Below are 21,728 nucleotides of genomic sequence, written 5' to 3'. Positions count from 1 at the left end.
TGTGAGCTTAGCATAATGTATAAACACGTCGAATCACCCTGTTGTACACCCAGAACTCGTGTGACGTGTGTCAACTATGCTCAAATTTTTTAAAAAAATGTTTTTAACGCCCCCCCCAAACAAAATAGCAGTTAAAGTATTTATTGACTGTTTGGGGGATTTTAAATTTTATTTTTAACTTACATTCAATAAAAGTTCACTATTTTGGTGTATGGTCATGAGCTCTGACACGTGCATCCAATTGTATAACCCAGAGCCACAGTCCAGGTAAAACCAGTCCTGTCACCAGATGGTAGCTACACTCGCGGTGAGCGTAGCGTGAGGTGTGGAGTAGCCCAGTCACTCTGTCGTACACCTGAAACTAACGTCACACTGTATGTCAACTGCACCTCAATAATAATAATAAGCCAGGCTTGTCACAGTTACCTTGTGTCGCCTCTTTATAGTCAGATTCTTCCTCCACCCTTAATCTCTGGAAGCCACTGAGGTCTAGCCGTCTTCTCCATCTCTAGTTTCGCCTTCTCCAGAATGTCGTGTAAATGGAATTCTGTAGCTTTTGAGTCTGGCTTCGGGCACTTAGTGTAATTTGAAATTCGTCCATGATGCTGCATGTATCCGTACTTTGTTCCCTTATTGTTCCTGAACCATAGTCCATTATTCCATTGTATGCAGGTACCATGGTTTGTCTCTCCCTCCCAGTTGAGGGATGTTTGGATCGTTGGCAGTTTTTGATAATGACTAAGGATGCCACTATAAACATTTACATATAGGTTTTTATGTTTTCTTTTCACTTGGATGAATACCTAGGAGGGAAGATGACTGGGTTCTACGGTAACTGTAAGTTTAACTTCATAAGAAAATGCCAAACTGCTTTTCAGAGAGGCTATGCTGTTTTGCGTGCGTTCCCATCAGCAACGTGTGAGAGAGAGTTTCCGTTGCTCCACGGCCTCGTCGGCACTTGATATTGTCAGTTTATAAAAATTTCTAGATCATTCTAACAAATGTGTAGTGGTATCTTGTTGTAGTTTGGTTTTTTTTTTTAAGTTTTTATTTACTTGAGAGAGAGCAAGAGAGAGCATGCATGCAAGCGAGGGGAGGGGCGGAGGGAGAGAGAGAGAATCTGGAGCAGACTCCATGCTGAGCGCAGAGCCCCACGTGGGGCTTGATCCCATGATGCTGAGATCATGACCTGAGCCGAAATCAAGAGCTGGCCACTTCACTGACTGAGCCACCAGGCGCCCCTTGTTGTAGTTTTAATGTGCATTTCCTTAATGGCTTATCGTCCTAAGCACCTTTCCATGTACTTATATACTGTCTGTGTATCCGCTTCAGGGAGGTGTCTGCTCAAAACTTCTCTCTTTTTTTTTTTTTTTTGGTGATTTTTTAAAATTGTTGAACTTTGAGAAGTTTTTTTTTATGTATTTTCAATACAAATCAGTTGTCAGGTATGTGATTTGCAAATATTTTCTCCTGGTCTGTAGCTTGTATTTTCATTTTCTTAATAGTATCTTTTGCCAAGTAGAAGTAGTTACTATTGATGGAGACCAGCTTTTTACCTTTTTCCTTAATGTGACATTCTTTGGGTGTTATAGCTAAGAATTCCCTGCCTAATGCTAAGTCACAGAGATTTTTCTCCTATTTTCTTCTGAAAGTTTTATAAGTTTATGTTTACTTTTGGATGTATGATCCATTTTCAGTTGATTTTTTAAAATAAGCTATGAATTCTAGGTTACCATTTTTTTTTTTTGGGGGGGATATCCAGTCATTCCAGGACCGCTTGTTAAAGACTATCATTTCTCCACATTATACAATTTTTATTTTAAAAGAAAGAACGTGATTCTGTCTAGCACGAGAACTCAAACATCTTCTATCATGAAAGGAGAAAATTCCTTAGACCCATTGGCTGAGGAGTGGCTGAGAGAGTGTCCCCTTTGCTCCAAATACCACACTATTTGTTTTACTAGCAGTGTCCTAAAACCAAACATACTCGATACTCCATTACTGGTATTTCTAGGTTGTTGAGGGTTTTTTTTCTTTGTTTGTTTGTTTTTGGCCAGCTTTTTAGAAGAAGTTTTAACTATTTATAGGCCTGAAAATTCTTTTTTGACAAATTGGACATATAGTAAAACTTTACAGTGAGAACAAAACTAAAGTTCATGTAGTCTAACGCTTCCTCTTTAAAATTACAAAAATAATACACGCTTGTAGTAAAACCTAAATACAGTTGACTCTTGAATAATATAAGTTTGAACTGCATGGGTCCACTTGGACACAGATTTTTTTTCAATAAATACAGTACAGTACTATGTGTTTTCTTTTTCTTTTTTTTTTTTTTTTTTAAAGATTTTATTATTTATGTGACAGAGAGACAGCCAGCGAGGGAGGGAACACAGCAGGGGAGTGGGAGAGGAAGAGGCAGGCTCCCAGCGGAGGAGCCTGATGTGGGACTCGATCCCAGCACGCCAGGATCACGCCCTGAGCCGAAGGCAGGCGCTTTAACGACTGCGCCACCCAGGCGCCCCGTGTTTTCTTTTTCTTACCATTTTCTTAATAACATTTCTTTTCTCTAGCTTACTTCACTGTAAGAATACAGTATATAATACGTGAAACATACAAAATATGTGTTAAGTGCTTATTGGTAAGGCTTCTGGTCAATGGTAGGCTATTAGCAGTTATGTTTTTGGGGAGTCAGAATTTATACATGCATTTTCAACTGTGGGGTCAGCCCCCCACAACCCCCCACGTTGTTCAGAGGTCAGCTGTACTACAGAAGTATCATCTAGGCATTGGGATATCATGGGGTAATGGCTTCCTACTACTTCTCTGTTTCCTTTCCTTGGTCCCTTTGATGGGCTCTCTTCCTTTTCATGACCCCAGATGTTGGCGTACCCCAGGGCTCCATCCTTGGATCTCTTTATTTCTTTATTCCACTCGCTGTCTAGGTGGTGTCATTTAATCCTGTTGTTCTACGCACCACATGTACTCCCAAGAATCAAGGTTGTGTCTTCAGCCTAAGCTCTTCTCTGAACTCCAGACTGGTACGTGTAGTTGCCTTTTCAACACATGCACCATGTGTAACAACAACTTGTCTAAAACAGAAATCTTGGGGCGCCTAGGTGGCGCAGTCAGTTAAGCGGCTGTCTTCGGCTCAGATCATGATCCCAGGGTCCTGGGATCGGGTCCCGCATCGGGCTCCTTGATCGGCAGGGAGTCTGCTTCTCCCTCTCCCTCTGCCTCTCCCCCTGCTTGTGCTCTCTCTCTCTCAAAATAAATAAATAAAATCTTTAAAAAATAAATAAATAAAAAGTAAAACAGAAGTCTTGGTCTGCTCTTTGCCCCGTCTTTCCCTTCTTAGCAATGGCACTGTCATTCCTCTATGTACCAGGCCCCCAAACCCAGACCTGACATGGCAGCTCTCTGTAGCTCAGACATGACATTCAACCCCCTGCAGGCTCTTCCACCCCGCACTGTAAAGCACAAGCCAAATAGACCACCTCTCACTATGCAGCTACTACCTTTCGGGCTCATGCCACAGGGATGCCTGGTCTAGAATGCTGCCTCACCTCCCAGCATACTCTCTGCTTCCACGCTCACCCCTACGGTCTGTCCCCCGCACGGCAGCCACAGGGATCTTCAGGATGTAAACCGCAGCATATCCTTCTCCAGCTCAGATCTTGCCAATGCTTTTATTACATCCCAAAGAAAATCCAAACTCTTTGCCCTGGCCTTCAAGATCGGACTACGTGATCTGACTACAGCATACCAAATTTTTTTTTTTGAAGACTTTATTTATTTATTTGACAGAGAGGCAGCGAGAGAGGGAACCCAAGCAGGGGGAGTGGGAGAGGGAGAAGCAGGCTTCCCACTGAGCAGGGAGCCTGATGCGGGGCTCGATCCCAGGACCCTGGGATCGTGACCCTAGCCGAAGGCAGATGCTTAACGACTGAGCCACCCTATGTAGGCGCCCTAGCATTCCAAATTTTTATTTCCTGTGACATCCCCCTGCCCTGCTCACTCTGCTTTTTTGCAACTCCTTGAACGCAAGCCCATTCCCACTTTAGGGCTTTGCTTGAGCTGGTTTCTCTGCCCCTGGGGTGCCCTTCCCAATGTTCTCCTCTCCACTGAGTCACCTATCTGCCAGAACTGTTATCTCCTCCTTGCTTTGCCTAGCCTCGCCTCCCCTCTCGGAAATACCCACGTCCTCCTTCCCTGCCCCATCTTCGCAATCTGCTGTGTTTTTCTTCATAGAGTTTATCACTACCTGGCATTATATATGGATTTGTTTGTTTGTTTGCAGTCTACCTTCCTGACTGAAGTGTAAGCTTCCTGAAGGTGGGACTTGATGTTATTCACTGCTCTATCCCCAGCTTCCAGAACAGAGTACAGCCCAAAGTAGATGCTCAATGAACATTTATGGCAGGATTGAATACAGGGTTAGAGTCCTACATGTAGATGACGTTTCGCCCTGCTTCACTCCCACGCCTTCCCTAGAAGTAATCGCTGTTAATAGTTTGCTGACTAACTTCCTGGGCTTAAAAGCAATGCATTTATAAATGCAGACACACATCTGGATTTTTTTATATGGAATGCGAATTGTTCCATAGCTTTATTTTCTCTCAGTACTTTAGAATCTTTTCCATTTTAGTTTATTTTTCCATATAATCTATCTATTTATATAGGTCTTTTTAGTGGTTACATTGTAGTTCATATTATAGATGTACCCCAATCCATTTAAACATTTTCCTATTGCTATGTGGGTTGCTTTCCCTGTTTCACTATTATAATCAAGGCTGCAGTGAATACGCTTGTACATAAATTGTTGTGCATATGGGAAAATTGGTCTCAAATTATAGAATTGCCTGGTCAGTACTTTGAGAGGTATTGCTTAGTGTGTCTTTCTAAAAGACTATACTGATTTGCACCCTCGCCCATTTCCCCACATGCTGGCCAACACTAGATATTACCACATGTCCAAAATATTTTTTAATGTTAGGGGGAAAAAAGTTTAACTCTCTTACAAAAGAGAAAGCCAAAACTCTGACGACTAAAAACCTTACGGACAGGTAGATAACGAGCCGTTTCCTATACTGGTAAGGTCCGAAGCTTCTAGATTTTAAATTAGCCTGTTTAATCAAGAGAGTTCCTTTTAAAAAGAAGTATCAGAATTAAAGGAGTAAAATGATTCAAGATGAGAACTACCTTGTGCCTGTAAAGAGGCTTTCAGATACTGTTTTCAAGAAGATGAGAACTACCTTGTGCCTGTAAAGAGGCTTTCAGATACTGTTTTCAAGAAGTGACGTTTCATAACGCATCCTGGGAGATCCCAAACTGCAGGCCAGGGCATCCTCCTTTTCTTGCTATAATTCATTCCCAGATGATTTTTTTTTTCCTCAAAAAGAAGCCACAACACGAAACCTCAAGTGTTAGCATTGGCTGGAGAGTTAATAGAAAACATAGGCATTGGTGATTTATTATTTAACAACTTTGTGGTTTGTACTGGGCTTTATGAAAAGGAGTCAAAGAACAAGAGAAGTTATCTGTTTTAGTAACTATGACTGGGGCCCAGAACAGAAGCACGGGAATGAATAAGAAAAGAAATGCCAACCCAGAGGACAGAGATCCGATAGACAGGTAGCACCCTGCTGTTTCTGTGACATTGGTTGGTTTTAACCCAAAGCTACTGTGAGCGTTGGTTGGCTCACAGGCTTACCTTTGCCCTTGTAGTGAGCTGTCAGGGCTGGCCTGAGTCCCAAAGGGCGACCCCCCGAGTCTTTTCTATTTTCATCAGGTATCAAGGTGGGCTTGGGATGAGAGGAACTTTTATGGCACCTGTCCTGTCTAGTAGAGTTTGAAGAATTCCTTGAAATTACCTACTTTTACTTGCTATGTGGATGGCAAGACTGAGGCCCAGAGAGATAAAATGACTTACGTAGGTAATGATCATGGCCTTTTAAACATGATTCTATTGAATAATGGAAAGGGAGAGCTCTTGTACTTGAACTTTAGAGACGTAACAGATTCTTGGACAGAAAAGTACTTCTGCCTGGAAATTCCTAAGGCAGGAGTGGCACATAACTAGCATACGTGCCACCATACACCCCCGCACATGCCCATGGCAGACACGGGCAATCAACCTCAGCTCTCTTTCCTCAGCCAGGCTCTGACCCAGCCCAGCAGTCTTTCACACAGTGCTGCAGGCAGCAGGGTCGTAATGGATCTGAGTTTTCTTGTGAATTAAAATCTATTCCTCTTGCTCCCCACCCCCCCAGATTGATGTATCCATGTGATTTCACGATGTGATAAGAGCGCTAGACTTTAAGCCAGAAGAACTTGGTGTGACTCCTGGATCTCCTTACCCCTAGCTCTGTGATCTTAGGCAAGGCACTGAGCCTTTCACTCAGTCTTGTCGCTGAAAGGAAGAAGTTGAATTAAACCATCCTTAAGCTTCCTTCCTGCTCTGAAAAATGTCATGATTCAAGGTCTGGAGACCTCTCAGCAGGAAGTCATAGTGGCAACTATGTATTTTTATCAAGACCAGAGGGGGCTCTCCGGCAGTTTGTATATTACAAATCTATTCTCGCTTTTTCTGACTACTTCTTTTCATTGGCTCAGACTATTGACCCATGTCTCTGAAACCAGAATTTAGGGGTTTAAAAGAGAGGGGGCGGGGAAATGCCCACTTAAAACCAGACGAATTGCAAGAACCTCTTCTTGGCCACAGGGAACTCGAATGTTCTAACACATCAGGCTGAGCAAAGCTCACCTGCCCACCCGCCAGTTCCAGGTCTTGAGTTGCTTGCTGCTTCTTCGTCTTCTACCTCCTTAGGATTGGGAGGCCCCATCCGTCAGATGGGTGTGGGCCAGTGGTCCTCTGAGGGCCCCTGGCTTCCCTGCACCCTGGCTCCTTTCATGACCTGCTGCCCTGTTTGTCTTCCAGGCCCCGCTTCCCTTCGGGCATACCCTCTCCTCTCAGTGATCACCCGACAGCCGGCGGTCATCTCCCAGCTGGTCCCCGCACCCCCGGGAGCTGCCCAGGCCTTGTCCTGCCACCCAGCCTCTGAGGCCTCCTCTGCTGAGGCCCCAGGGGGCGAGGCTCTCGGCAGCAGCGAGTCGGAGACGGAGCAGCCCACGCCGCGGCAGAAGAAGCCCCGCCGGAGTCGTACGATCTTCACCGAACTGCAGCTCATGGGGCTGGAGAAGAAGTTCCAGAAGCAGAAGTACTTGTCCACCCCAGACAGGTGAGAACCCGGGGAGAGAACTGTCCGCAGGGAGGGCCCTTGGGAAGGGGAGACGCCTTTTGCTCTCGGGGTGGGACAGAGAACCACAAGGACCGTTTTAGAGAGATTTTCCACACGCTGGCAGGAGTCTCGTCCTTGGCCCACGTAATCTCAGCCTGTTTGACAGAACCCAGCCCACATGCACGCGTCACACTCAAGCCCCGGCTCTATCCCCGTATTTAACTTAAACTGCTTCAGGAGAAGGAGCAAAGTCAAGTTTAGTGAATGGTTGCCCGGGCTCTGAGCTGGAAAACGGGTCCGGTTTTTAAAGCCACTTACACGTAGGATCAGATGCAGTGGGGTTCGATGTGGGATTGGGACCCGTGGCCTTCTCAGGCTTCTCCCCACCCTCCAACTCCCAGCTGGCTCAGGCTGCGGGCCTGGCTCTTGACTGGGGAGGCTCGGACTGATTCCGCTGAGGAGCTGTTAGAGGTCCTGTAAATTTGATGGATATCAAGTCAGAGCCACTTGGTTGAGAGACGAGCAACACCCAGATGTGTGTTTTTTGAATCCTCTTGAGATCCAGATGAGGGGACTGTGACCCCTGCTTTACTCAGAGGCTTTAATTATCTCACCTTATTTCTTTAATCTAGTATCGTAACTGCAATATGTGCAAGAATGGGTGTCTTACCTTGTTCTTGCAAACTCGCTCTGGGATCTGGAGATGGCGGAGCTAATATGTGATCCTGTTTGCTGGGAGGATTTTCTAGGTCCTTTTTTGTTCTTTTGCTCACTTCCTTGTCTTATTAGATTTGATCCCAGCCCTATTAAAGAGAAAGGGAAGGAAAGTCAGACGCATCTCTAAAGCTAGTTAGTAGCTGTTTGACACAAATTTAAGAGAGAGAGGCGTTTACAAATCACTGACCAGAGGACATCCGTTTACTGATTCACTTACGTGAGCCCCATCAGCTGTGTGCTGGGGGTTTGCTGGGGGCCAGCCACGGTGGCAGAGGCTGTGAGTCCGGAAAGCTGGAGACAGGAGTCCTGCTCTGGACGCGATCCTAGGGAAGGACAGGACAACAGGTACCCACAACACAGGGCACGGGTCCTGGTGCTAGTATGTTACCAAGGGCTGGAGGAGCCCAGAGACATTGCTGAGTGTGTCAGATGAGGTTCGGTAAGGCATCTCGGAGGAGGCAACATTTAAGACCTTTGACTCTAGAGGGAATGGCCCCACGGGCACAGAAGCATGTCCCACTGGGCACGTTGAGGGACATGCAGGTGGTCAGGATGTCTCCAGGCTAAGGTGTAAATGGGAGCGTGGCAGGAGATGAGGCCGGAGGTGGGAAGGCTCACATGCCTGGCCAAAGAATGCGGACTTTGTCTTCATTGGCAGCCACTAAGAGCTGGAAGGGACGTGGCCAGATTTACATTTTAGACTCCTCGCTTTGGTGGCACTGTAAATGGTTGATTGGAGAGGGAAGCGATGGAGCAGGGGAGAGGGAGGGAGTCCAGGGATAGTCACAGAAAACCTGAATTAAGGTTGTGACAGTGAGCACAGAGAAAAGGGAATAGATTGGAGAACAGTTTTGAAGGTGGAATGGACAGAATTGGTGTGAGGAAGAGAGAAGAGAGCTGGGAAGTCCGCGCCTTCTGGATTGGGCCACCACATAGACAGGGACACCATGACCGAAGTTGCAAGGCAGAGGGCAGAGTGGGTTTGGTGGGGGAAAGTGAGTTCTCTTTGGACTTGAGCATCTGGGGAGCCTTTGGCTAGACAGTGGAGGCATGGCTGTGAATTGGGGATTGACAGAAGGGATCCCCAGTTATCAGCAGCTGTTTTGGTACCCCCAACAGGTAATGGGGAGCCTCAGGGAGTTGGGCAGCCAGTGGGGGTCAGTGCCATCATTTATGACTTGTGTGGTAGGACACCGAAAGGGCTTCAACAAGCCTGGGTAAAATTTTAGGCTTATTTTCTAGAAGTCAGAGAACATTTTAACCAAAATGTTGATTCCTAATCAAGCTCCTGGGACTTCCTAATACCTGCCCAGGCACCTCTCAGGTGACCTACGCAGGACTGATTCACTTGCCTGGGGAGAAGGACACCATCTGGCTGGCATGGAAGCTGCCGCCTTAACCCGCCCTCTCCCATGTTCCTCACCTCCCTACGTGACCAGGGCCATGAGCACTCCCTCCTCCCACAGCTTTCTCCCTCTTCCCCTTTGTTTGTTTCTCCAGTTTCCTAGGTGACCCCATTTAAGCGAATATGCAGGGAAGTGAGAATTTGTAACGGTGGCAGGTAATGAGAGAAAGCTGATGACAGTGAAGCGTGTTTCTGTAGCCAGAGTGAGTCAGGGGTGCATTTTTCCCAAGTGAGCTAACACCATTTGCTAACGCGGCGGCAGAGCTGTGAGCTGAGCCTGCCGTTGACTAATGCACCTGATGGCCTCAGGTGAACCGGGCTGGAAGGCGCAGAGGGAGCCTGGGAGACCAGAAGCCTGCGGGACAGCCCCCTGGGTTTTTGGTTCTTAATGAATGGCTGCTTGGGAAGCAGCGCTTCATTAGTGGGGAGAGCTCACTGCTGTTGGCGCTGGGAATTTATTAGCTCCTGTCTGTTAATCACTTTCAATAACACTGTGAGCTTCCAGTAGCCCTTTTCCTGGGACAACCAGATATACGTGAATGCAGATTTAAGACAGGTTCTGAAGTTTTTTGGAAGAAAGAGTGTTTTTATTATTGAAGATTTAAATCATGCCCTCCGGTCAGAGCAGGGGGGCTGGGCAGCTGCAGTGCCAGCAGTCAGCACCTGGAACCTTCATTGCCGATACCCATTGGTCCTGCTCACGGTGAGATGTTGCTCAGCGCTCCTTGGGGAGAGAATGTCGCAGCTGAGAATGTGCACCTGGGAGTCTCCCATGCCTCAGGCTTGCAGTCGTGACAGTGTGTGGGACATAAGGGACCTCAGAGCCACAGACTGTAATCCTCAGACACCTAGGACTTTGAAAGTGGTGACCACCGCTCCCTGTGGCAAGGGTGCCCATCCCAGGTTGCTGCTTTAGAAGTCCATTCTGCTGCAGGAACGAGGGCTGGAGCCCCAGGGAGACCGCTGATGTTGGCTCAAGGAGGTGGTCCTTCCACATGGTGCTCAGGCAGCAGACTTGGGGTTCTTCTCAATATAGGTCCGTAGTTGTGTCTTGAGGACTGAGTTTGGAAGCCTGGTTCACTTTCTCATTTAATATACTCCAGGTGGGTTGTTTGCATTTCCTCCTCTAAAGCCTGAGGAAGGGCTTCCTGTTGACAGATCGAACTTGAGCAAAAATATGGTGGGTGGAGCGGAGCCCCCATACAGGAGCAGGCAGAGAAGCCAGATGAAAGTAGGTTCGCATCCTGGCTCTGCCTCTCACTCTAGGATCATCTACCAGGGGTCAGCAAGGTTTTTCTTGTACAGGGCCAGGGAAAAAATAATTTCAGTCTCTGTCACAACCACTCACCACCAAGGCTGGAGCAGGAAAGCCGCCGTGGACAGTACGCAGACGAATGGGTGTCCGTGTTCCAATAAAAACTTTATTTACAAAAACAGGCAGCAGACAGCATTTGGCCATGGTTACCAAGAGATTCTAAGCTATTCTCATCTCTCCAAGCTTCAGATCTCTCATCCATAAAATGGGAATAATTATACCGACTTCAGAGCGTCGTGAAAGGAATAAATAAGACAGCATAGGTCAGGGCTGAGCCAGGGGCCTGGGATGCCGCGCTTCTCCGGAAATGGTTGCTGTGTTGTTGGAAGTAGCTCCAGCCTCACGCTTCCCAGGAATGGCTTTGACGTTCAAGACTTTCCAGAAGGCTCCAGGGAAATGCAGAACCACGGTTAGCAGTAGAATGGGAAGCAGGAGGGGCTACGGATTGAATGTTTCTTTTGGAACCCAACATTATAACAGTTTAGGGCAGCTACAATGAATGAATCCATCCTTCGGAAAGTATTTTTGAGCCCTTGGTCTGGATTGAGAACCTGATAGGCATTTTTGTGGACAGAAAAGAAGTCCCTGCGGTTGAGTCAGGGAGGTAGAAAGTACTCGTGGGAAGCAGTTAGAGAACCCTGGAGAACGTGGAGCCACGCAGGTGACCAGAAGGGAAGGTCCAGAGGGCAGAACCTGTGGGAGGTGTGGTGGGGGTGGGGAGGCTCCCCTGTAGGAGGGGGTGAGCTTGGACCGCATCTGGGGTGATGAGCAGGATTTTGACAAGGATGACAGGTCTTTACTTTCCCTTTCCAGTTTGGATTTGGGGGCAGAGTCCTCATTTTTGTACGGGATCCCAGTAAAGACTCTTTCAGGTCAGAAAGAGGACTTTGCGATCAAGGCTGAGAAATCCTTTTCGGGTCCAGGGCAGACAGTGAATGCTTCCAGGATGATGGCCCTAGGTGTCCTTGTGTTGTAGGCATCTGTGTCTTAGGTTCCCAGAGTTTTATCCGTGACATTTTCTGAAGGAAAGTAAGGCTCTTTGGGGAAGTACTGGTTTGATGGGGGAAGTCCGTGCTTTGATAGCAGTGCCTGGATCTAGCCCACAGGACCCCATCTCTCCTGCCCCTTACTTCCTTCCTCATCCTTCCTCTGCATCTCACACCTTCTAGGTTGGACTTGGCCCAGTCTCTGGGACTCACTCAACTGCAGGTGAAGACTTGGTATCAGAACCGCAGGATGAAGTGGAAGAAAATGGTAAGAACGAAGAGAGTGAGTCTCAACCGTGAACCCGTCATGATGGGGGAACTCTTACTACAGGGCTGGGAAGAAGGCAGGAAGGGACCATTTGGTGGTTTGGGCTTCCAGAGAGTGGAAGGCCTTTTATGATGCTGGCTGGGAGGGAGGTCGCTGGGACAGTCAAAGAAGCCATTCCTCCTGACCTGGATTTCCTGACCAGAAGGATGTTCTTTTTCACAGTTTCCTTAGAAATAAAAGAAAGCCCACAAGCTTCTCCGTTGCTAGTTTTAACCCCACCTGCTAGCCTTTTCAAAGAACTTCCTTCCCCCTCCCACCAGTCGCTAAGAATAGAAGTCAGGGCTCTTTGTTCATAATGACGTATAGGGCACATCTGTCCCTGCGGCTCCGTGTGCTATAATGCAGGGATGGTCAAGCTTCGGTGGGTGTCAAAGGAACCTGGATTGCAGGTGAAAATGCGGAACTCGAGGCCCTCCCAGGATCCCGAGGGCAGGTGGTCTGTGATGGGGCTGGGAATGTGTATTCACAAGCTCCCAGGTTCCTCTGATCGACGTGGCCCCATGGCTACTATGGTTTCCCTCACGCTGCTTTATTACCTAGCTAATGAATCATTCCATCTTTGGTTTCTAAATGGATCTACTAGCATAAACATCTCTCAAAAAAAAAAAAACAAAAAACCCACACAAAAACCCCAAATAGACATCTCCATATTTTGAGGGACTCAGCTTTATCATAGTTCACTTTTTCTTAAAAAAAGAGCAAATTTGAATAATCTGTTAATCCAGCTTTTCCAAAGTGGTTGTGTGTTTCATTGCCAGTTTTGTAAACCACAAGGGAAAAGGTTAAAGCCCAGAGAAGAGGTGAGCTGGAAAAAGAGGGCGGCAGCAGCCTGTTTTCTTGAGAGACCAGGTAGACCATGGCCTGTGACCTGGGCCTTCCTCAAACCCTCGCCGAACCTTACTGGCCCTTTTTCCTCTTATGCGGACCAGGTGGTCCAGTCCTGCTTGGATGACACTCTGATTTGTGAACCCATCTGGCCATAAGGCATCTTTCCTGATGATCAAGGGCTGGAATATGATTTTTTTTTTTGCAATTACTAAAACTGAGGTCCTTCTCTGGCCCGTAGTTTTCAGAAAAACAGGTAAGTTAATAGATACTTTTAATAGCTAATAGATACAGAGACGTTTTCTCAATTTTGTGCTTTTGTCCAGTAATTTTTTTCTGAAAATGTTAGTTCTTGCTAACAATGAGAAAAATAAATACATTGTAAATTAATATTAATGGGAAACTTTTTTTTTAAAGCCAGCAAGCCAGCGTTTATTATATTCCCGGAAGGGAATTCCTGGGCAAATCTCATAATTTCCTCTGGGGGAACCTGAGCCTGCGAGGGAAGGGTGTTCAGGTGGAGGTGGTGTGGCTCTCAGAGTCCTTGCAAAGTGAGGCCGAGATGTCAGTACACACACATATATACTGGGGGAATCCACAAATGTGTATTAGTGTCTCTTGTGAACAGTGCCTTATCCTCGGCACTGTAGGAAATAGGGAAATAAGAGAGAAGCTTGCCTTCGTGGCATCTGTGATCTCGTTGGAGAATCAAGGTCCGGAAAGCACCCAGGGAGCACATAATAGTGAATTATAATTATTGTATGTGTGTAAGCCCGGAGGTGTTCAGGGGACGGGTATTGGAGAAAGGTGTAGGGAGAAGTTGAGAGATAAATGGGATTCGATTAAATATGTAGTCATTCCCTCGAGAATGCTATAGACACATGAAAATGATGGTGGAGGGACACCTGGGTGGCTCCGTCGGTTAAGCGTCTGCCTTTGGCTCAGGTCATGATCCCAGGGTCCTGGAATTGAGTCCCTGAGCAGGGAGCCTGCTTCTCCCTCGGCCTCTGCCTGCCACTCCCCCTGCTTGTGCGTGTGCACGCGCTCTCTCTATCTCTCTGACAAATAAATAAATAAAATCTTAAAAAAAAGAAAAAAGAAAAGAAGAAAATGATGGCAGAAACCTCCCTGGGAACTGATCTCAGAAAGAACCAGATCTGGGAGTTAGAAACTCTGGGCCGAGTTCCCATGCCTGTCCCTCCCTGGCTGATTTTGGGCAAGTCCGCCACCCACCTCCTTCCTCGTCAATCATCAGCATCGAAATCAATGTCTCCTGAGTGGCAGAGGCATTGTTGAAATCGGTTATCAGCGATCTCTTCATGAGTCAGATGATTAAGGAATTGACAGCCTGCCAACCCCACCAGCTCCGCCCGATGCCGGTGGGTCGAGCGTGTGCCTTCGCCTCTGACGTCATCTGGGGTTCACCAGCCACTGGGCTGCCAGCACAAGTGTGAGCTGGTCACTGAGGGTCATCCGTGTCGCATAAAGCAAAAGGGAAATTAGTTAGCAGATTTAACCTCAGAGAGCATTCCACCGAGTTCAGGTCCCTTCCGGAGGCGGGAGTGCCACGCTCTCTGTCCACTCGAGCAGTTCAATGTGGAGCCGAGAAATGTAGCACCAGGCAATGGAGACGCCAAGATAAGTCACGAACGTGTCCATTACAAAATAAAATTAGAAAAAAATACTCCATCAGGTGGGAGGACACTAGTGAAACTAGTAATTATTCAGAGGGATCAGGGCCACAGTGGGATTTACTGGGTTCAGAATCAGGGTAGAAAAAGGGAGGGCTTCATGGAAGAGGTGCCGTCTAAATTAATCTCAGTGGATGAATAAAAGAAGTGTGCCAAGCAAAGGTGGGGGGGGGTGTCACGAGCAGAAAGAAGGGGCTGGAGCACCTGGGGCACTTTGAACGACTTCACAATGGCCAGAGCTCAAAATGTGGGGATGGTGGTTCCGTCGCAGGTCTGAATTCTGACTCCCCCAGAACAGCGAGGCATTGTTGGGATCCTGATTGCCTCATATGTTTTCCTGGTAGAACTCTTTCAAGGCTATCTCTTCAAGTACTGGGAGGAAAAGAAAAAGCTAATTGGGTAATAAAGATGTCTCAAGGCTAGTCACCTAATTGGAACTGGAAAAAGATTAGCACTTGATTCTCAAGCGTTATTCACACAGCGGCCAAGGCGAGCGCTGCCAGAGGCCAGATAGCATCTCGGACTAGTTTTTACCGGTCAGCATTTGTAACCTATAGCGGGTTGGGTAAATTTCATCGTGCCGTCAGGTGGGGCGCTCACTCTCTATTCCATTTCTGTTTGGCTTGCGTTCCAGGAGGACCCAGCGTTTTGCAAGAGGCTGAAAGTGCCTCATCATTCAGGGATCTCTTTCAGCTCTCAAACCCAGTTCTGTGGGATGATCCAAATGGATCCCCCCCTCCTGCCCCGGTCACAGAATTGAGGGGGCCACATACCCTGCACCGTCGTCATCTTTGGCACTGCAGATCTCCAGATAGTTAACAATCCCAAGAAATGGCCACTAGTTACCATCTGTGTGATCTTGACCAGGTTACTTCACCTCCGTGGGCCTGTTTCCTCATTAGCAAAATGCCCCATACTTACGTGCCTTATGGGGTTTCTCATGCTAACTGAGCTCATCCCTGTACGAGCCTTCTGTCAGTGTTTCCTGCACAGAACGCAGCTGAGAATGTTAGCTTCTCTCTTCCTCTTCCTCCTCCTTCTTCTTCATTATCATTATTATTATTATTATTCTTTACTTATGCATGTAATTCACGTCTCCAGAGAATCCAGAAGATATATAAGCGGGAAATGAATTCTACAGGTTCCTGGGGCTCTGAACCTCTCTTCTGGATAAGAACAATCCTGGCTGCTTGTTCTTTCTTGTTCCTCACTTGCCGGGCCCGCTCCCAGTCAGTGCCTTAGCATGTGGGGCCCTGTCTGAGGTCGCACTGCGTCTTCAGGCAGAGAAAGGCTGCCGAGCAGGGTGCTGGGAAGAGGTTTGCACCGGAGAATCCGAGCTTGCTTCTCAGCTTCATGGAAGTAGTCATCAGTTGACCCGACTCTCCCTGCTCCAGAGAGCCGTACATGAAGATAGAGAAAAAGGGGTGCAGAAAGTGAAGGAGTCCATGACCCAGGGTCTGCCGGGAGACCAGAGAACTGCAGATCAGTACTAGAATCAGAAATCACAGAGGCACCTTTGACGTATCCCTCACTCATTACGCACGATGAGATGCTGGTAAGAGCGTTAGATTCAAATGGGCAGGGTAGTGTGTTCAAATCCCAGCCCTGCCCTTGGCTTTGCTCTTGGACCATAACAAGCTACCTTTGGCCTGCTTGGTTGCCTGTCTGAGTAATGGGGGAGGTAGAAGGTTCCTCCCTGCACTGACATTCCATGCTGTGCTGTCAAACTGCCCCCCCCCCCAACACCTTGGGAAGGAAACAGGCCTGTCCTGACATCTTCAGCAACAGAATATTTGAATATCTAGTTTAAGGGTTTTTTTTGGGGGGGGGAGAACGGCAGCTGGTAGCAAGCACAGCTGATAGAAGTAGATGGTGTCTAGCTGGTTTTCGGAGAGTCATGTGACCTCAGGTGCTGCAGTGGGTTGTCTGGACTCCCCCGACCAAGGGGACTAAATTGGCTTTAGGAATAAATTGGGTAGAGGGATCCCGGGAGGAGGGCCACGGGGTGCATGAAAATGTGCAGCTCCTGGCATGGGGCGGTTGTGAGATAATTGCGTGTCTCAGGTGTGCTGGGAGGCAAGGGGCCAGAGGTCGAGCGCGGGAAGCAGCCAAGAGGGTAGTTATCTCCTAATTATTGCTTGCGCTGGAATGTTTTATTCCATTTAGAAAATGGTCCGATTGTTTGATTTTTTTTTTTTTTTTCATGCAGTAGGAAAACAGCCAGGTGGGGTCTATCCAAGCTGTGTGGGTGGTGTTCTCTAATTGCTGGGCTGGACTTTCTTTTGCCAATTAGGTGGCTTCCTTAGACCTGCCCTTTTATAACTTGATTACTATATGGGGCAACTTAATTTTGTATAACCTCTTTCATCCCAAGTGGAGCTGCTTTCAACATGTACATTCCATCTTGGCACATCTGTGTACTTTCAACAGCCTGCGCTCGAAATAAAAATCAGATGCTGACTTCTGTGAAAAGGAATAGAGGGACGCCTTCTCCCCCGAGGAGGATTCTGTCAGCATCCGTACCTTGTTAGAGGTCCCCTTCGTATTTGCGTGTTAGCTGTGCTCCTGGGAAGCTCAGTGGTTAAGCAGATGCCCAGCTAAAAGCAGGTGTTTATTGAGAGCTTAGGGGTTTCCTCACACCTTACACAAAAAATAACTCCAAGCGAACCACAGACCGAAATGTGAAAGCTAAAACTGGTAAAACTGTTAGAAGAAAATTTTAGAGTAAATATTCATGGCCTTGGATTCGGCAAAATCCTCTGAGCACACCAAAAGCACAAGCAACGAAAGAAAAAATAAACTGGACTTCATCACTAAAAACTTCCGTGCGATGAGGGACATCACCAGGAAAGGGAAAAGACGACACACAGAATGGGAGAACAGCTTTGCAAATCTTGTATCTGATAATGGCCTTGTCTCCAGAATGTGTATAAAAAACTCTTAACAACTCAATAATAAAAAGATAGCTGAATTTTCAAATGGGTGAAGGACTTGAACAGACACCTGTCTAAAGAAGACATAGGGCTGGCCCGGAAGCACAGGAAAAGATGCTCATCTTCATTAGCCATCAGGGAAATTCAACGCACAGACCCAGGGTACCGCTTCCTACCCGCTAGTGTGGCTGTAGTCGGAAAGACGTACCATCAAGCATCGGTGAGGATGTGGAGAACTGGAACCCTCATACACTTGCTGATTGGAACATGGTGCATCGCTTTGGCAAATAGTCTGGATGGTCCTCAAAAAAATAGAGTTACCATATGACCCAGCAATTCCAGTTGTAGGGATACACCCAAAAGAAGTGAACAGATGTTTCTATATTCCCCTGCATAGCAGCACTCTTCACAACAGCCAAAAGGTAGCAGCAAGCCAAGTGTCTGTCAGCTGATGAATTGGTAAGTGGGATGTATTGTATTCCTACAATGGCTGTTGGTTGGCCATTAAAAGGAATTGAAATATCGATATAGACTATAGCATGGATGACCCTTGACAGCATCATGCTGAGTGAAAAGAAGCCAGTCACAAAGGATGTCATACTGTATAACTCAGTTCCTATGAAATGGCCAGAATAGACAAATCTCTACGCAGCTGAGCGGTTGTCTAGGGTTGGGGGACGGGGCCTGGGACAAAATACCAGTGGCTGTTAGTGGATACCGGGTTTCTTTTTGGGGGTGATGAAAATGTTCTAAAATTGGATTCTGGTGATAGTCGTACAATTCTGACTGTAGCAAAAATCACTAAATTCTCACTATGAATGGATGAAGTATATGGTATGTGAATTATAGCTCAATAAAGCTGTTTAAAAAAAGAACTTACACCGCCTATTGAGTTACTGCCCTCGTTCCTACAGTGCAGCACCCAGAGGTCCCATGCCTCTCGAAGGAAAGAGGTGTAACTGACAAGTATTTAATGACTGCATAGAGTTAGTTCAAAGTTAGTTGTCTGGAGCATGAGGCAAGGGGTAGATGCAGGGTGTACCTTCAAGGAACCTCTGTTCAACTACGGAAGGTAAGAGTAAGCGGGTTACGTAAGTAGCAAATATAAGTTCACTCCTAATTATCTGTGCTAATCCAGGTCCTCCTGAAGCCCTTCTCACTAGCTGCCCAGAAAAGCCACCACAACACCAATTCAGAGTTCAGAGCCAGTGGAAGAAGGGACTGTCTGTGATATTCTAAAGTAACATACACATATTTATAAAGCTCTCCCTTCGTAAGTCACGGTATTCTCGTGGACATCACACGTTGGGATGATAAATGTGCAAGTCCTTCGAGATCAGCAGAGGCTGTTTGGGGCACTGTTCCTTTGCTTGCTTTGTTATCTTTCTTCACCTCCAGGGAGAGGCTCGTTCAATCCCAGTCGTTGAATGCCTGCTGCTCTGTGCAGGGGCTGAGTGGGAGGGGCAGGCAAGTAAACATGCAGGGACGGTGGTTTGTGCAAAGTGCTCTAGTGGAGGAAGTGTAAGAGCTCATCGTGCACACGTTGGAGGGCCTCTGATGTGGACCTGGGAGGTCAGGGGAGGCTCCCCGGAGGAGCGCTCTCTAAGCTGAGTTCACCAGGCGAGGGGGGTGGGAGGCCTGTTCTGCCGAGCAGGAGGAGTTCTTGCTGTCTTGTATACATTATGTCTGCTGCTCGTCCTATCCTCGTTATCACCCTGTGGGATGAGGTATTATCATCTCGGTTTTGCAGACTAGGAAACTGAGGCTCAGTCTTTGAAGAACGCTCCCGAAGACGCAGCTGCTAAGGAGCAGAGTTCGAATTTAACTTAGTTACTCGACTTTCAAAGCTAGCTAGAACGTTCTCTTCTCTGCTCCGTCTTTGAACCATTCTGTTGTATATTCCTTATAACATTTTTTCTGATTACAGAAATACTTACCCACGATCCTTATACCAAAAAAAATGAGAGCATACAAAAAACAACAACAACAACAACAACAACAAAAAAAAAAACAAAAACCCTAAAGAAAAAATATAAAAATTCTCCATGATCCTGACACTGGAAATAGGTTGTTTGTCCTCCAGATTGGATTATGCTGGTTCATAACCGGTTTTCCACAAAAGTACATTAATGATATTTCCCATGGCATTAAACATTCTCCTATATGATGATTGTAATGGTTATCAAGTGTTCTTTCTTTGGGATATACTATAATTATGTACCCAATTGTAGAGCAAAAGTTTAGAGTATTCCCCCCCAATTTTTGCTGTTATAACCAATTTTTTGATGAATGTTTTTGCAAATCAATCTTTATCTCAGTCTTTGATGACTTACTTAGGCTAAATTATTAGAAGTGGGATTTCTGGGGCGCCTGGGTGGCACAGAGGTTAAGCGTCTGCCTTTGGATCCCGGCGTGATGGGATCGAGCCCCACATCAGGCTCCTCCGCTATGAGCCTTCTTCTTCCTCTCCCACTCCCCCTGCTTGTGTTCCCTCTCTCGCTGGCTGTCTCTATCTCTGTCGAATAAATAAATAAAATCTTAAAAAAAAAAAAAGAAATGGGATTTCTGTGTCAGAGTATGCACATTGTAAGACTTTCGATTCGAATTCTCAGATTGCCTTTTGGGAAGGTTGTACCAATTACATTTCCACACTAGAGTGTTTATTTTCCCGCTTGCTACAAATATTGTCTTTTTAACTTGTAGACTTGATAGATATTGCATTAATATTTTTAATTTTTATTTCTTTCCTTACTGTTGAAGTTGGATTTTGTAATGTGTTTGTGATCATTTTATTGAAAGCCGAAATATGTGATACTCACTGAAAGTACATTGAACATTTAAGGAATGAAGGTATCTTGGGACGCCTGGGTGGCTCAGTCAGTTAAGCGTCTGACTTTGGCTCAGGTCATGATCTTGGGATCTTGGGATGGAGCCCCCACATGGGGCTCCCTGCTCAGTGGGGAGTCTTCTTCTCCCTCTCCCTCTGCCTCCCCCTGACTCATGCTAGCACTCGTTCTCTCTTTCTCTCTCTTTCTCTCTTTCAAATAAATAAATAAAATCTTTTTTAAAAAGTCACTCTAAAATAATAATAATAATAATAATAATAATAATAATAAAGAATGAAGATGTCTTTAAACTCTAGAGGTGATGGGTTGAAAATACCTTTTGCCAGACTATCACTGCTGGGAAGGAAAGGTATAGACACTGTTGAGAGGGAAAGTGGAGGGAGGGAGTTATGTATTAGACTTAATGACTACTTTTTCTCCCACGTAGGTTCTTAAAGGTGGACAGGAAGCACCCACAAAACCCAAAGGTCGTCCGAAGAAGAACTCCATCCCCACCTCGGAAGAGATTGAAGCTGAAGAGAAGATGAACAGCCAGGCCCAGAGCCAGGAGCACCTTGCACCCTCCCAGAGACAGGAGGAGCTCTGTGACCCACAGGAACCAGAAGCATGCGATGTCCCCTTAGAGGTGGCAGAGCCCCCCGGCCAGCCCCAGGAGTTGCCAGTAGCCTCTTCGGAACCCCCACCATCAAGCTAAAATAAAAACTCTCTGGGGGGAAGGGGGAGCTGGGGAGGAATGGAAAGAGGGAAGTCAGGGAGAATAGAGAGAGATCCGCTTCCCAAAGCCTGGTAAACTTGGGGAGAAGAGATCCACGTCTCCCAACCCCCACGGGTCTCAGTGGTTTTCATCACAAGCATTTGACGAAGACTTGCTTGCCTTAGGCCTTTCTCTTCCTGAAAGGCTGCTTTAGCCACGGGATGCCCTTAACGAAGGGAGACAGTGCCTTGGAACTGCCTGCCCCCACGGGGGTGAGGGCGGGGGGGGGGGGGCTGGGTACCAGAACCCTGCCCGCATGCCCAGCCCCCTGTCCTGGGCTGGCACGGTGGAGGGTGGAGGATGGCCCCAGCTCGCTCCCTGCCAGCCCCTGGGCAGCAAGTCATCAAAGCAGAGAGATCATAGAGGAGCTTGGGCAGCAGGCCTGGCTTCCTTGCTGACTCAGCACTTATTTCTGTCGTTTTAAAAGAGAATTTAATGTTTTTGGTTGTTTTTTGGGGGGGGGGGTGGGGGGCCGGTGAGGGTGGGCAAAGAAGAGTTGGGGGAAGCGAGTTCTGAGTTACTAGAATTGTTTCTGAATAAAGTTCGTTTTGAAGACACGTGTGCCTTTGTACCCATTATAAGACGGCGAGGTGACCCAAGAACCGGAAAGCCTTGGTTTTCTTGCTTTATTGAGTTGCCGTCCCTGAAACTGCAAAGCAGATATGTTAAGATAACTTTTATTTTTTAATT

The 21,728-nt window shown here is 46.9% G+C and overlaps 1 protein-coding gene across 1 annotated transcript in view; it reads left to right on the top strand.

Annotated features, from left to right (window-relative positions):
• BARX2 (BARX homeobox 2) overlaps window positions 1-21,497 on the top strand; it is a 74,588-nt gene extending 53,091 nt beyond the window's left edge. The window contains exons 2-4 of the mRNA XM_045783770.2: window positions 6,938-7,238; window positions 11,845-11,929; window positions 20,712-21,497. Of these exons, the coding sequence (XP_045639726.1) occupies window positions 6,938-7,238; window positions 11,845-11,929; window positions 20,712-20,978 (653 nt within the window). The 3' untranslated portion in view covers window positions 20,979-21,497. The remainder of the gene's footprint in view (window positions 1-6,937; window positions 7,239-11,844; window positions 11,930-20,711) is intronic.
• Window positions 21,498-21,728: the final 231 nt, after the last annotated feature.

Source organism: Ursus americanus, chromosome 16 (assembly GCF_024610735.1).
Source record: "Ursus americanus isolate L20-20 chromosome 16, mUrsAme1.1.p, whole genome shotgun sequence".
In the NCBI taxonomy this organism is placed as follows: domain Eukaryota; kingdom Metazoa; phylum Chordata; class Mammalia; order Carnivora; family Ursidae; genus Ursus; species Ursus americanus.
The sequence above is the reverse complement of the archived record's forward strand: the minus strand, read 5'-3'. Positions and strand labels throughout refer to the sequence as shown.